Here is a 15685-nt window from a genome sequence, read left to right as displayed (position 1 = left end):
GCGTCATGTACAGTAATAGCAGCTGTTACACTGTCTCTGTATTACACACGCTGAGTCATGTACAGTAATAGCAGCTGTTACACTGTCTCTGTATTACACACGCTGCGTCATGTACAGTAATAGCAGCTGTTACACTGTCTCTGTATTACACACGCTGCGTCATGTACAGTAATAGCAGCTGTTACACTGTCTCTGTATTACACACGCTGCGTCATGTACAGTAATAGCAGCTGTTACACTGTCTATGTATTACACACGCTGCGTCATGTACAGTAATAGCAGCTGTTACACTGTCTCTGTATTACACACGCTGCGTCATGTACAGTAATAGCAGCTGTTACACTGTCTCTGTATTACACACGTTGCGTCATGTATAGTAATAGCAGCTGTTACACTGTCTCTGTATTACACACGCTGCGTCATGTACAGTAATAGCAGCTGTTACACTGTCTCTGTATTACACACGCTGCGTCATGTACAGTAATAGCAGCTGTTACACTGTCTCTGTATTACACACGCTGCGTCATGTACAGTAATAGCAGCTGTTACACTGTCTCTGTATTACACACGCTGCGTCATGTATAGTAATAGCAGCTGTTACACTGTCTCTGTATTACACACGCTGCGTCATGTACAGTAATAGCAGCTGTTACACTGTCTCTGTATTACACACGCTGCGTCATGTACAGTAATAGCAGCTGTTACACTGTCTCTGTATTACACACGCTGCGTCATGTACAGTAATAGCAGCTGTTACACTGTCTCTGTATTACACACGCTGCGTCATGTACAGTAATAGCAGCTGTTACACTGTCTCTGTATTACACACGCTGCGTCATGTATAGTAATAGCAGCTGTTACACTGTCTCTGTATTACACACGCTGCGTCATGTACAGTAATAGCAGCTGTTACACTGTCTCTGTATTACAAATACTGGAAACATTTAAGCTGTTTTTACCTTTTTAGAATTTCAACATCTATAAGCGGATCTTTGTGGAAATGGTGAATGCAGAGGGAATGAATTGTGCCGAAGTCTACCATACATGGGCAAAGCTGAGGGACATGCTGTATGACCTGGTAATGTGCCCGGTGCTGTACATGCTGTATGACCTGGTAATGTACCTGGTGCTGTACTGTACATGCTGTATGACCTGGTAATGTACCTGGTGCTGTACTGTACATGCTGTATGACCTGGTAATGTGCCCAGTGCTGTACTGTACATGCTGTATGACCTGGTAATGTACCTGGTGCTGTACTGTACATGCTGTATGACCTGGTAATGTGCCCGGTGCTGTACTGTACATGCTGTATGACCTGGTAATGTGCCCGGTGCTGTACTGTACATGCTGTATGACCTGGTAATGTGCCCGGTGCTGTACATGCTGTATGACCTCGTAATGTACCTGGTGCTGTACTGTACATGCTGTATGACCTGGTAATGTACCTGGTGCTGTACTGTACATGCTGTATGACCTGGTAATGTGCCCGGAGCTGTACTGTACATGCTGTATGACCTGGTAATGTGCCCGGTGCTGTACATGCTGTATGACCTGGTAATGTACCTGGTGCTGTACTGTACATGCTGTATGACCTCGTAATGTACCTGGTGCTGTACTGTACATGCTGTATGACTTGGTAATGTACCTGGTGCTGTACTGTACATGCTGTAAGACCTGGTAATGTACCTGGTGCTGTACTGTACATGCTGTATGACCTGGTAATGTACCTGGTACTGTACATGCTGTATGACCTGGTAATGTACCTGGTGCTGTACTGTACATGCTGTATGACCTGGTAATGTACCTGGTGCTGTACTGTACATGCTGTAAGACCTGGTAATGTACCTGGTGCTGTACTGTACATGCTGTATGACCTGGTAATGTACCTGGTGCTGTACTGTACATGCTGTATGACCTGGTAATGTACCTGGTGCTGTACTGTACATGCTGTATGACCTGGTAATGTACCTGGTGCTGTACTGTACATGCTGTATGACCTGGTAATGTACCTGGTGCTGTACTGTACATGCTGTATGACCTGGTAATGTACCTGGTGCTGTACTGTACATGCTGTATGACCTGGTAATGTACCTGGTGCTGTACTGTACATGCTGTATGACCTGGTAATGTACCTGGTGGTGTACTGTACATGCTGTATGACCTGGTAATGTACCTGGTGGTGTACTGTACATGCTGTATGACCTGGTAATGTACCTGGTGCTGTACTGTACATGCTGTAAGACCTGGTAATGTACCTGGTGCTGTACTGTACATGCTGTATGACCTGGTAATGTACCTGGTGCTGTACTGTACATGCTGTATGACCTGGTAATGTACCTGGTGCTGTACTGTACATGCTGTATGACCTGGTAATGTACCTGGTGGTGTACTGTACATGCTGTATGACCTGGTAATGTACCTGGTGGTGTACTGTACATGCTGTATGACCTGGTAATGTACCTGGTGGTGTACTGTACATGCTGTATGACCTGGTAATGTACCTGGTGCTGTACTGTACATGCTGTATGACCTGGTAATGTACCTGGTGCTGTACTGTACATGCTGTATGACCTGGTAATGTACCTGGTGGTGTACTGTACATGCTGTATGACCTGGTAATGTACCTGGTGGTGTACTGTACATGCTGTATGACCTGGTAATGTACCTGGTGGTGTACTGTACATGCTGTATGACCTGGTAATGTACCTGGTGCTGTACTGTACATGCTGTATGACCTGGTAATGTACCTGGTGCTGTACTGTACATGCTGTATGACCTGGTAATGTACCTGGTGCTGTACTGTACATGCTGTATGACCTGGTAATGTACCTGGTGCTGTACTGTACATGCTGTAAGACCTGGTAATGTACCTGGTGCTGTACATGCTGTATGACCTGGTAATGTACCTGGTGCTGTACTGTACATGCTGTATGACCTGGTAATGTACCTGGTGCTGTACTGTACATGCTGTATGACCTGGTAATGTACCTGGTGCTGTACTGTACATGCTGTATGACCTGGTAATGTACCTGGTGCTGTACTGTACATGCTGTATGACCTGGTAATGTACCTGGTGCTGTACTGTACATGCTGTATGACCTGGTAATGTGAATATGGTGAAGGGCAGCGAGGTGATGAGATGTGAGTGTGTAAGTGACGTCCTGTCTCTGCAGTGTGACAATATGGTGAAGGGCAGCGAGGTGATGAGATGTGAGTGTGTAACGGATGTCCTGTCTCTGCAGTGTGACAATATGGTGAAGGGCAGCGAGGTGATGAGATGTGAGTGTGTAAGTGATGTCCTGTCTCTGCAGTGTGACAATATGGTGAAGGGCAGCGAGGTGATGAGATGTGAGTGTGTAAGTGATGTCCTGTCTCTGCAGTGTGACAATATGGTGAAGGGCAGCGAGGTGATGAGATGTGAGTGTGTAACGGATGTGCTGTCTCTGCAGTGTGACAATATGGTGAAGGGCAGCGAGGTGATGAGATGTGAGTGTGTAACGGATGTCCTGTCTCTGCAGTGTGACAATATGGTGAAGGGCAGCGAGGTGATGAGATGTGAGTGTGTAACTGATTCCTGTCTCTGCAGTGTGACAATATGGTGAAGAGCAGCGAGGTGATGAGATGTGAGTGTGTAACGGATGTACTGTCTCTGCAGTGTGACAATATGGTGAAGGGCAGCGAGGTGATGAGATGTGAGTGTGTAAGTGATGTCCTGTCTCTGCAGTGTGACAATATGGTGAAGGGTAGCGAGGTGATGAGATGTGAGTGTGTAAGTGATGTCCTGTCTCTGCTGTGTGACAATATGGTGAAGAGCAGCGAGGTGATGAGATGTGAGTGTGTAAGTGATGTCCTGTCTCTGCAGTGTGACAATATGGTGAAGGGCAGCGAGGTGATGAGATGTGAGTGTGTAAGTGATGTCCTGTCTCTGCAGTGTGACAATATGGTGAAGAGCAGCGAGGTGATGAGATGTGAGTGTGTAACTGATTCCTGTCTCTGCAGTGTGACAATATGGTGAAGAGCAGCGAGGTGATGAGATGTGAGTGTGTAAGTGATGTCCTGTCTCTGCAGTGCGACAATATGGTGAAGGGCAGCGAGGTGATGAGATGTGAGTGTGTAACTGATTCCTGTCTCTGCAGTGTGACAATATGGTGAAGGGCAGCGAGGTGATGAGATGTGAGTGTATAACTGATTCCTGTTTCTGCAGTGTGACAATATGGTGAAGGGCAGCGAGGTGATGAGATGTGAGTGTGTAACGGATGTCCTGTCTCTGCAGTGTGACAATATGGTGAAGGGCAGCGAGGTGATGAGATGTGAGTGTGTAACTGATGTGCTGTCTCTGCAGTGTGACAATATGGTGAAGGGCAGCGAGGTGATGAGATGTGAGTGTGTAACGGATGTCCTGTCTCTGCAGTGTGACAATATGGTGAAGGGCAGCGAGGTGATGAGATGTGAGTGTGTAACTGATTCCTGTCTCTGCAGTGTGACAATATGGTGAAGGGCAGCGAGGTGATGAGATGTGAGTGTGTAACGGATGTCCTGTCTCTGCAGTGTGACAATATGGTGAAGGGCAGCGAGGTGATGAGATGTGAGTGTGTAAGTGATTCCTGTCTCTGCAGTGTGACAATATGGTGAAGGGTAGCGAGGTGATGAGATGTGAGTGTGTAACGGATGTCCTGTCTCTGCAGTGTGACAATATGGTGAAGGGCAGCGAGGTGATGAGATGTGAGTGTGTAACTGATTCCTGTCTCTGCAGTGTGACAATATGGTGAAGGGCAGCGAGGTGATGAGATGTGAGTGTGTAAGTGATGTCCTGTCTCTGCAGTGTGACAATATGGTGAAGGGCAGCGAGGTGATGAGATGTGAGTGTGTAAGTGATGTCCTGTCTCTGCAGTGTGACAATATGGTGAAGGGCAGCGAGGTGATGAGATGTGAGTGTGTAAGTGATGTCCTGTCTCTGTAGTGTGACAATATGGTGTAGGGCAGCGAGGTGATGAGATGTGAGTGTGTAACGGATGTCCTGTCTCTGCAGTGTGACAATATGGTGAAGGGCAGCGAGGTGATGAGATGTGAGTGTGTAACGGATGTCCTGTCTCTGCAGTGTGACAATATGGTGAAGGGCAGCGAGGTGATGAGATGTGAGTGTGTAACGGATGTCCTGTCTCTGCAGTGTGACAATATGGTGAAGGGCAGCGAGGTGATGAGATGTGAGTGTGTAACTGATTCCTGTCTCTGCAGTGTGACAATATGGTGAAGGGCAGCGAGGTGATGAGATGTGAGTGTGTAACTGATGTCCTGTCTCTGCAGTGTGACAATATGGTGAAGGGCAGCGAGGTGATGAGATGTGAGTGTGTAACGGATGTGCTGTCTCTGCAGTGTGACAATATGGTGAAGGGCAGCGAGGTGATGAGATGTGAGTGTGTAACGGATGTACTGTCTCTGCAGTGCGACAATATGGTGAAGGGCAGCGAGGTGATGAGATGTGAGTGTGTAAGTGATGTCCTGTCTCTGCAGTGTGACAATATGGTGAAGGGCAGCGAGGTGATGAGATGTGAGTGTGTAACGGATGTACTGTCTCTGCAGTGTGACAATATGGTGAAGGGCAGCGAGGTGATGAGATGTGAGTGTGTAAGTGATGTCCTGTCTCTGCAGTGTGACAATATGGTGAAGGGCAGCGAGGTGATGAGATGTGAGTGTGTAACGGATGTACTGTCTCTGCAGTGTGACAATATGGTGAAGGGCAGCGAGGTGATGAGATGTGAGTGTGTAACGGATGTCCTGTCTCTGCAGTGTGACAATATGGTGAAGGGCAGCGAGGTGATGAGATGTGAGTGTGTAACTGATGTGCTGTCTCTGCAGTGCGACAATATGGTGAAGGGTAGCGAGGTGATGAGATGTGAGTGTGTAACGGATGTACTGTCTCTGCAGTGTGACAATATGGTGAAGGGCAGCGAGGTGATGAGATGTGAGTGTGTAAGTGATGTCCTGTCTCTGCAGTGTGACAATATGGTGAAGGGCAGCGAGGTGATGAGATGTGAGTGTGTAACGGATGTCCTGTCTCTGCAGTGTGACAATATGGTGAAGGGCAGCGAGGTGATGAGATGTGAGTGTGTAACGGATGTCCTGTCTCTGCAGTGTGACAATATGGTGAAGGGCAGCGAGGTGATGAGATGTGAGTGTGTAACTGATGTGCTGTCTCTGCAGTGTGACAATATGGTGAAGGGTAGCGAGGTGATGAGATGTGAGTGTGTAAGTGATGTCCTGTCTCTGCAGTGTGACAATATGGTGAAGGGCAGCGAGGTGATGAGATGTGAGTGTGTAAGTGATGTCCTGTCTCTGCAGTGTGACAATATGGTGAAGGGCAGCGAGGTGATGAGATGTGAGTGTGTAACTGATTCCTGTCTCTGCAGTGTGACAATATGGTGAAGGGCAGCGAGGTGATGAGATGTGAGTGTGTAACGGATGTCCTGTCTCTGCAGTGTGACAATATGGTGAAGGGCAGCGAGGTGATGAGATGTGAGTGTGTAACGGATGTCCTGTCTCTGCAGTGTGACAATATGGTGAAGGGCAGCGAGGTGATGAGATGTGAGTGTGTAAGTGATGTCCTGTCTCTGCAGTGTGACAATATGGTGAAGGGCAGCGAGGTGATGAGATGTGAGTGTGTAACTGATGTCCTGTCTCTGTAGTGTGACAATATGGTGAAGGGCAGCGAGGTGATGAGATGTGAGTGTGTAAGTGATGTCCTGTCTCTGCAGTGTGACAATATGGTGAAGGGCAGCGAGGTGATGAGATGTGAGTGTGTAACGGATGTCCTGTCTCTGCAGTGTGACAATATGGTGAAGGGCAGCGAGGTGATGAGATGCGAGTGTGTAACTGATGTACTGTCTCTGCAGTGTGACAATATGGTGAAGGGCAGCGAGGTGATGAGATGTGAGTGTGTAAGTGATGTCCTGTCTCTGCAGTGTGACAATATGGTGAAGGGCAGCGAGGTGATGAGATGTGAGTGTGTAACTGATTCCTGTCTCTGCAGTGTGACAATATGGTGAAGGGCAGCGAGGTGATGAGATGTGAGTGTGTAAGTGATTCCTGTCTCTGCAGTGTGACAATATGGTGAAGGGCAGCGAGGTGATGAGATGTGAGTGTGTAACTGATGTCCTGTCTCTGCAGTGTGACAATATGGTGAAGGGCAGCGAGGTGATGAGATGTGAGTGTGTAACGGATGTCCTGTCTCTGCAGTGTGACAATATGGTGAAGAGCAGCGAGGTGATGAGATGTGAGTGTGTAACTGATTCCTGTCTCTGCAGTGTGACAATATGGTGAAGGGCAGCGAGGTGATGAGATGTGAGTGTGTAACGGATGTCCTGTCTCTGCAGTGTGACAATATGGTGAAGGGCAGCGAGGTGATGAGATGTGAGTGTGTAACGGATGTCCTGTCTCTGCAGTGTGACAATATGGTGAAGGGCAGCGAGGTGATGAGATGTGAGTGTGTAACGGATGTGCTGTCTCTGCAGTGTGACAATATGGTGAAGGGCAGCGAGGTGATGAGATGTGAGTGTGTAAGTGATGTCCTGTCTCTGCAGTGTGACAATATGGTGAAGGGCAGCGAGGTGATGAGATGTGAGTGTGTAACGGATGTGCTGTCTCTGCAGTGTGACAATATGGTGAAGGGCAGCGAGGTGATGAGATGTGAGTGTGTAACGGATGTACTGTCTCTGCAGTGCGACAATATGGTGAAGGGTAGCGAGGTGATGAGATGTGAGTGTGTAAGTGATGTCCTGTCTCTGTAGTGTGACAATATGGTGAAGGGCAGCGAGGTGATGAGATGTGAGTGTGTAACTGATTCCTGTCTCTGCAGTGTGACAATATGGTGAAGGGCAGCGAGGTGATGAGATGTGAGTGTGTAAGTGATGTCCTGTCTCTGCAGTGTGACAATATGGTGAAGGGCAGCGAGGTGATGAGATGTGAGTGTGTAACGGATGTCCTGTCTCTGCAGTGTGACAATATGGTGAAGGGCAGCGAGGTGATGAGATGTGAGTGTGTAACGGATGTGCTGTCTCTGCAGTGTGACAATATGGTGAAGGGCAGCGAGGTGATGAGATGTGAGTGTGTAACGGATGTACTGTCTCTGCAGTGCGACAATATGGTGAAGGGTAGCGAGGTGATGAGATGTGAGTGTGTAAGTGATGTCCTGTCTCTGTAGTGTGACAATATGGTGAAGGGCAGCGAGGTGATGAGATGTGAGTGTGTAACTGATTCCTGTCTCTGCAGTGTGACAATATGGTGAAGGGCAGCGAGGTGATGAGATGTGAGTGTGTAAGTGATGTCCTGTCTCTGCAGTGTGACAATATGGTGAAGGGCAGCGAGGTGATGAGATGTGAGTGTGTAACGGATGTCCTGTCTCTGCAGTGTGACAATATGGTGAAGGGCAGCGAGGTGATGAGATGTGAGTGTGTAACTGATTCCTGTCTCTGCAGTGTGACAATATGGTGAAGGGCAGCGAGGTGATGAGATGTGAGTGTGTAAGTGATGTCCTGTCTCTGCAGTGTGACAATATGGTGAAGGGCAGCGAGGTGATGAGATGTGAGTGTGTAACGGATGTCCTGTCTCTGCAGTGTGACAATATGGTGAAGGGCAGCGAGGTGATGAGATGTGAGTGTGTAAGTGATTCCTGTCTCTGCAGTGTGACAATATGGTGAAGGGCAGCGAGGTGATGAGATGTGAGTGTGTAACGGATGTCCTGTCTCTGCAGTGTGACAATATGGTGAAGGGCAGCGAGGTGATGAGATGTGAGTGTGTAACTGATGTCCTGTCTCTGCAGTGCGACAATATGGTGAAGGGCAGCGAGGTGATGAGATGTGAGTGTGTAAGTGATGTACTGTCTCTGCAGTGTGACAATATGGTGAAGGGCAGCGAGGTGATGAGATGTGAGTGTGTAACTGATTCCTGTCTCTGCAGTGTGACAATATGGTGAAGGGCAGCGAGGTGATGAGATGTGAGTGTGTAACTGATTCCTGTCTCTGCAGTGTGACAATATGGTGAAGGGCAGCGAGGTGATGAGATGTGAGTGTGTAACTGATGTCCTGTCTCTGCAGTGTGACAATATGGTGAAGGGCAGCGAGGTGATGAGATGTGAGTGTGTAACTGATGTCCTGTCTCTGCAGTGTGACAATATGGTGAAGGGCAGCGAGGTGATGAGATGTGAGTGTGTAACTGATGTCCTGTCTCTGCAGTGTGACAATATGGTGAAGGGCAGCGAGGTGATGAGATGTGAGTGTGTAACTGATTCCTGTCTCTGCAGTGTGACAGTATGGTGAAGGGCAGCGAGGTGATGAGATGTGAGTGTGTAACGGATGTCCTGTCTCTGCAGTGTGACAATATGGTGAAGGGCAGCGAGGTGATGAGATGTGAGTGTGTAACTGATGTCCTGTCTCTGCAGTATGACAATATGGTGAAGGGCAGCGAGGTGATGAGATGTGAGTGTGTAAGTGACGTCCTGTCTCTGCAGTGTGACAATATGGTGAAGGGCAGCGAGGTGATGAGATGTGAGTGTGTAACGGATGTCCTGTCTCTGCAGTGTGACAATATGGTGAAGGGCAGCGAGGTGATGAGATGTGAGTGTGTAAGTGACGTCCTGTCTCTGCAGTGTGACAATATGGTGAAGGGCAGCGAGGTGATGAGATGTGAGTGTGTAACGGATGTCCTGTCTCTGCAGTGTGACAATATGGTGAAGGGCAGCGAGGTGATGAGATGTGAGTGTGTAACTGATGTGCTGTCTCTGCAGTGTGACAATATGGTGAAGGGCAGCGAGGTAATGAGATGTGAGTGTGTAACTGATTCCTGTCTCTGCAGTGTGACAATATGGTGAAGGGCAGCGAGGTAATGAGATGTGAGTGTGTAACTGATTCCTGTCTCTGCAGTGTGACAATATGGTGAAGGGCAGCGAGGTGATGAGATGTGAGTGTGTAAGTGATGTCCTGTCTCTGCAGTGTGACAATATGGTGAAGGGCAGCGAGGTGATGAGATGTGAGTGTGTAAGTGATGTCCTGTCTCTGCAGTGTGACAATATGGTGAAGGGCAGCGAGGTGAATTCTCCGGCACACCACGAGTTTGAGCAGATGATGCTGATTGCTCATTATTACTCCACGCGTTCTGCAGCGCAGGGTGTCCAGCAACTGGTGAGCGCCACGTCACCCTCTCTGTCTCTCTCTCTCTCTCTCTCCTCTCCCCCCAGGTTATAACAACTATACATGTTTGTCCTCCTAATTATAATAACCTAATTGTAAGGCTCCAGAAAGACTCAGCAGAGGGTGACAATATGGGAGAATAAGGGCAGGAGTACTCTCCGACCCTATACCGTACCCTGACAGAAGGGGAGCGGAGCACTAGTGTGCAGGAGAAGAACAGAGGGCCCTGCCTGTGAGAGCTAACATACTAATGGGGGAGGGAGGACTGCAACGCTGTAAAGGTGCCACAGGCCTGGCTACAGCTGGCGTGACTGGTAAAGTCTTATAGGCGAGTGTAATGGAGTGATTGGGGTATAGTGAGGCGGAGAGGGCACAGGGGTGATGAGAGAGGGGGAGGTTACAGTAGTCTCTGCGGGAATTGGTGACATTGGGTGTAAGGGAGGGAGATGTTCTGGAGTTGGAGGTAGTGAGAATGAGAGGTGGGATTGGAGGGTCCCCAGAGGAGGGATTGTGTATTGGGGGGGAATCTGGCCTTGGCCATGATGAGGTCTGGAAGTGCTGAGACATCCAGTATGAGACGGCTGGAGATGACATTGGAAAGAGGTTGGTTTGGGTGGTGTTAGTGTAGGCTGATGGAGGATGTCTCCTCTATGTGTTCTTTTTCCCACTCTGTCTCTCGCACACTCTTCCTCCCTCTCTACTGTCTCACACTATCTCTCTATCATATGATCTGTCTCTCTCACGTCTCCTCACTGTCTCTCCCATCTGTCTCTCTCACGTCTCCTCACTGTCTCTCCCATCTGTCTCTCTCACGTCTGCTCACTGTCTCTCCCATCAGTTTCTCTCACGTCTCCTCACTCTCTCCCATCTGTATCTCTCATATTTCCTCACGATGCTCCCTTCTGTCTCTCCTCACTTTCTCTCCTCACTGTCTGTCCCACTTCTCACTGTCTCTCTCACGTCTCCTCACTGTCACTCTCACGTCTTCTCACTGTCTCTCACATCTCACTTTCACTCCCACTTCTTCTCACTGTGTCTCTCACGTCTCCTCACTGTCTCTCACATCTCACTGTCTCTCCCATCTGTCTCTCTCACATCTCCTCACTGTCTCTCACATCTCACTGTCACTCCCACTTCTCCTCACTGTCTCTCCCATCTGCTCACTGTCTCTCCCATCTGTCTCTCTCACATCTCACTGTCTCTCACATCTCACTGTCACTCCCACTTCTCCTCACTGTCTCTCCCATCTGCTCACTGTCTCTCCCATCTGCTCACTGTCTCTTTCACGTATCTTCACTCTCTCCCATCTGCTCACTGTCTCTCTCACGTCTCCTCACTCTCTCCCATCTGTCTCTCTCACGTCTCCTCACTCTCTCCCATCTGTCTCTCTCACGTCTCCTCACTCTCTCCCATCTGTCTCTCTCACGTCTCCTTACTGTCGCTCCCATCTGTCTCTCTCATATTTCCTCACCGATGCTCCCTTCTGTCTCTCCTCACTGTCTCTCACCCCCCCCCCCCCCCTTCCCCCATGGATTGTCTGCTTACCTTGTGGCTTATTCCTGTTCCCGGCAGGACGTCATGGCGGTGAAGCTCTGCGTCGCCCTCCTGCGTCACACAGATCTGCTGCCTGCGGACAAGGCTTTCTATGAGGCTGGAATGGCCGCTAAGGTATTGTCCGTATGTCATTGTGTGTGTGTGATATTCTGTACATGTCTGTCACACACATCCCGGGATGTCTCTCTACTTCTCATTTCCTATTTCCATGTAATCAAAATGTCTCTCCTCAGCCTGTATCTGTCTCTTTATGTGCCTGTGTCTACCTCTCTGTGTGTACTCAGGGTGTCTCTTTCCCCCGGCCTGTGTGTACCTCTCTGTGTGTACTCAGGGTGTCCCCCCCCCCCCCCCCCCCGGCCTGTGTCTACCTCTCTGTGTGTACTCAGGGTGTCTCTTCCCCCGGCCTGTGTCTACCTCTGTGTGTACTCAGGGTGTCTCTTCCCCCGGCCTGTGTGTACCTCTGTGTGTGTACTCAGGGTGCCTCTCCCCCGGCCTGTGTCTACCTCTCTGTGTGTACTCAGGGTGTCTCTCCCCCGGCCTGTGTGTACCTCTCTGTGTGTACTCAGGGTGTCTCTCCCCCGGCCTGTGTGTACCTCTCTGTGTGTACTCAGGGTGTCTCTTCCCCCGGCCTTTGTCAACCTCTCTGTGTGTACTCAGGGTGTCTCTTCCCTCCGGCCTGTGTGTACCTCTCTGTGTTTACTCAGGGTGCCTCTTCCCCGGTCTTTGTGTACTCAGGGTGTCTCTTCCCCCGGCCTGTGTGTACCTCTGTGTGTACTCAGGGTGCCTCTCCCCCGGTCTGCGTGTACTCAGGGTGTCTCTTCCACTCGGCCTGTGTACCTCTCTGTGTGTACTCAGGGTGTCTCTCCCCCGGCCTGTGTGTACCTCTCTGTGTGTACTCAGGGTGTCTCTCCCCCGGCCTGTGTGTACCTCTCTGTGTGTACTCAGGGTGTCTCTTCCCCCCGGCCTGTGTACCTCTCTGTGTGTACTCAGGGTGTCTCTTCCCCCCGGCCTGTGTGTACTCAGGGTGCCTCTTCCCCGGTCTGTGTGTACTCGGGGTGTCTCTTCCCCCGGCCTGTGTGTACCTCTGTGTGTACTCAGGGTGCCTCTCCCCCGGTCTGTGTGTACTCAGGGTGTCTCTTCCCCCGGCCTGTGTGTACTCAGGGTGTCTCTTCCCCCGGCCTGTGTGTACCTCTGTGTGTACTCAGGGTGTCACTCCCCCGGTCTGTGTGTACTCAGGGTGTCTCTTCCCCCGGCCTGTGTGTACCTCTGTGTGTACTCAGGGTGTCTCTTCCCCCGGCCTGTGTGTACCTCTGTGTGTGTGTGTACTCAGGGTGCCTCTCCCCCGGTCTGTGTCTACCTCTCTGTGTGTACTCAGGGTGTCTCTCCCCCCGACCTGTGTCTACCTCTCTGTGTGTACTCAGGGTGTCTCTTCCCCCCGGTCTGTGTGTACCTCTCTGTGTGTACTCAGGGTGTCTCTTCCCCCCGGCCTTTGTCTACCTCTCTGTGTGTACTCAGGGTGTCTCTTCCCCCCGGCCTTTGTCTACCTCTCTGTGTGTACTCAGGGTGTCTCTTCCCCCCGGTCTGTGTGTACCTCTCTGTGTGTACTCAGGGTGTCTCTTCCCCCCGGCCTTTGTCTACCTCTCTGTGTGTACTCAGGGTGTCTCTCCCCCGGCCTGTGTGTACTCAGGGTGTCTCTCCCCCGGCCTTTGTCTACCTCTCTGTGTGTACTCAGGGTGTCTCTCCCCCGGCCTGTGTGTACTCAGGGTGTCTCTCCCCCGGCCTGTGTGTACCTCTCTGTGTGTACTCAGGGTGTCTCTTCCCCCCGGCCTTTGTCTACCTCTCTGTGTGTACTCAGGGTGTCTGTTCCCCCCGGCCTGTGTGTACCTCTCTGTGTGTACTCAGGGTGCCTCTTCCCCGGTCTGTGTGTACTCAGGGTGTCTCTTCCCCCGGCCTGTGTGTACCTCTGCGTGTACTCAGGGTGTCTCTTCCACCCGGCCTGTGTACCTCTCTGTGTGTACTCAGGGTGCCTCTCCCCCGGTCTGTGTGTACTCAGGGTGTCTCTCCCCCGGCCTGTGTGTACCTCTCTGTGTGTACTCAGGGTGTCTCTCCCCCGGCCTGTGTGTACCTCTCTGTGTGTACTCAGGGTGTCTCTTCCCCCCGGCCTGTGTACCTCTCTGTGTGTACTCAGGGTGTCTCTTCCCCCCCCGGCCTGTGTGTACTCAGGGTGCCTCTTCCCCGGTCTGTGTGTACTCAGGGTGTCTCTTCCCCCGGCCTGTGTGTACTCAGGGTGCCTCTCCCCCGGTCTGCGTGTACTCAGGGTGTCTCTTCCACCCGGCCTGTGTACCTCTCTGTGTGTACTCAGGGTGCCTCTCCCCCGGTCTGTGTGTACTCAGGGTGTCTCTTCCCCCGGCCTGTGTGTACTCAGGGTGTCTCTTCCCCCGGCCTGTGTGTACCTCTGTGTGTACTCAGAGTGGCTCTCCCCCCGGCCTGTGTGTACCTCTGTGTGTGTACTCAGGGTGTCTCTCCCCCGGTCTATGTGTACTCAGGGTGCCTCTCCCCCGGTCTGTGTGTACTCAGGGTGTCTCTTCCCCCGGCCTGTGTGTACCTCTGTGTGTACTCAGGGTGTCTCTTCCCCCGGCCTGTGTGTACCTCTGTGTGTGTACTCAGGGTGCCTCTCCCCCGGTCTGTGTCTACCTCTCTGTGTGTACTCAGGGTGTCTCTCCCCCCCGACCTCTGTCTACCTCTCTGTGTGTACTCAGGGTGTCTCTTCCCCCCGGTATGTGTGTACTCAGGGTGTCTCTCCCCCGGCCTGTGTGTACCTCTCTGTGTGTACTCAGGGTGTCTCTCCCCCGGCCTGTGTGTACCTCTCTGTGTGTACTCAGGGTGTCTCTCCCCCGGCCTGTGTGTACCTCTCTGTGTGTACTCAGGGTGTCTCTTCCCCCCGGCCTTTGTCTACCTCTCTGTGTGTACTCAGGGTGTCTGTTCCCCCCGGCCTGTGTGTACCTCTCTGTGTGTACCCAGGGTGCCTCTTCCCCGGTCTGTGTGTACTCAGGGTGTCTCTTCCCCCGGCCTGTGTGTACCTCTGTGTGTACTCAGGGTGCCTCTCCCTCGGTCTGCGTGTACTCAGGGTGTCTCTTCAACCCGGCCTGTGTACCTCTCTGTTTGTACTCAGGGTGCCTCTCCCCTGGTCTGTGTATACTCAGGGTGTCTCTCCCCCGGCCTGTGTGTACCTCTCTGTGTGTACTCAGGGTGTCTCTCCCCCGGCCTGTGTGTACCTCTGTGTGTGTACTCAGGGTGTCTCTCCCCCGGTCTATGTGTACTCAGGGTGCCTCTCCCCCGGTCTGTGTGTACTCAGGGTGTCTCTTCCCCCGGCCTGTGTGTACCTCTGTGTGTACTCAGGGTGTCTCTTCCCCCGGCCTGTGTGTACCTCTGTGTGTGTACTCAGGGTGCCTCTCTTCCGGTCTTTGTCTACCTCTCTGTGTGTACTCAGGGTGCCTCTCCCCCGGTCTGTGTCTACCTCTCTGTGTGTACTTGGGGTGTCTCTCCCCCGGCCTGTGTCTACCTCTCTCTGTGTGTACTCGGGGTGCCTCTCCCCCGGTCTGTGTCTACCTCTCTGTGTGTACTCAGGGTGCCTCTCCCCCGGCCTGTGTCTACCTCTCTGTGTGTACTCAGGGTGTCTCTTTCCCCCGGCCTGTGTACCTCTCTGTGTGTACTCAGGGTGTCTCTGCCCCGGTCTATGTGTACTCAGGGTGCCTCTCCCCCGGTCTGTGTGTACTCAGGGTGTCTCTACCCCGGCCTGTGTCTACCTCTCTGTGTGTACTCAGGGTGCCTCTCCCCCGGTCTGTGTCTACCTCTCTGTGTGTACTCAGGGTGCCTCTCCCCCGGTCTGTGTCTACCTCTCTGTGTGTACTCGGGTTGTCTCTCCCCCGGCCTGTGTATACCTATCTGT

At 51.4% G+C, this 15685-nt stretch overlaps 1 protein-coding gene across 7 annotated transcripts in view; it reads left to right on the top strand.

The window, feature by feature from the left end:
• IFT172 (intraflagellar transport 172) overlaps positions 1-15685 on the top strand; it is a 553694-nt gene that overhangs the window by 432899 nt on the left and 105110 nt on the right. For 3 of the 7 annotated variants that reach the window (XM_063914906.1, XM_063914905.1, XM_063914908.1), the window contains 3 exons: positions 968-1078; positions 10054-10173; positions 11755-11850. In XM_063914906.1, coding sequence (XP_063770976.1) covers positions 968-1078; positions 10054-10173; positions 11755-11850 — 327 coding nt within the window. Of the gene's footprint in view, positions 1-967; positions 1079-3587; positions 3684-3794; positions 4032-10053; positions 10174-11754; positions 11851-15685 lie in introns of those variants that run through there. The other 4 variants (XM_063914910.1, XM_063914907.1, XM_063914911.1 and 1 more) reach the window with 4 other exon arrangements.

This window comes from Pseudophryne corroboree, chromosome 4 (genome assembly GCF_028390025.1).
Source record: "Pseudophryne corroboree isolate aPseCor3 chromosome 4, aPseCor3.hap2, whole genome shotgun sequence".
Classification (NCBI taxonomy): domain Eukaryota; kingdom Metazoa; phylum Chordata; class Amphibia; order Anura; family Myobatrachidae; genus Pseudophryne; species Pseudophryne corroboree.
Note: the sequence above shows the minus strand (reverse complement) of the source record. Positions and strands in the feature narration are given on the sequence as shown.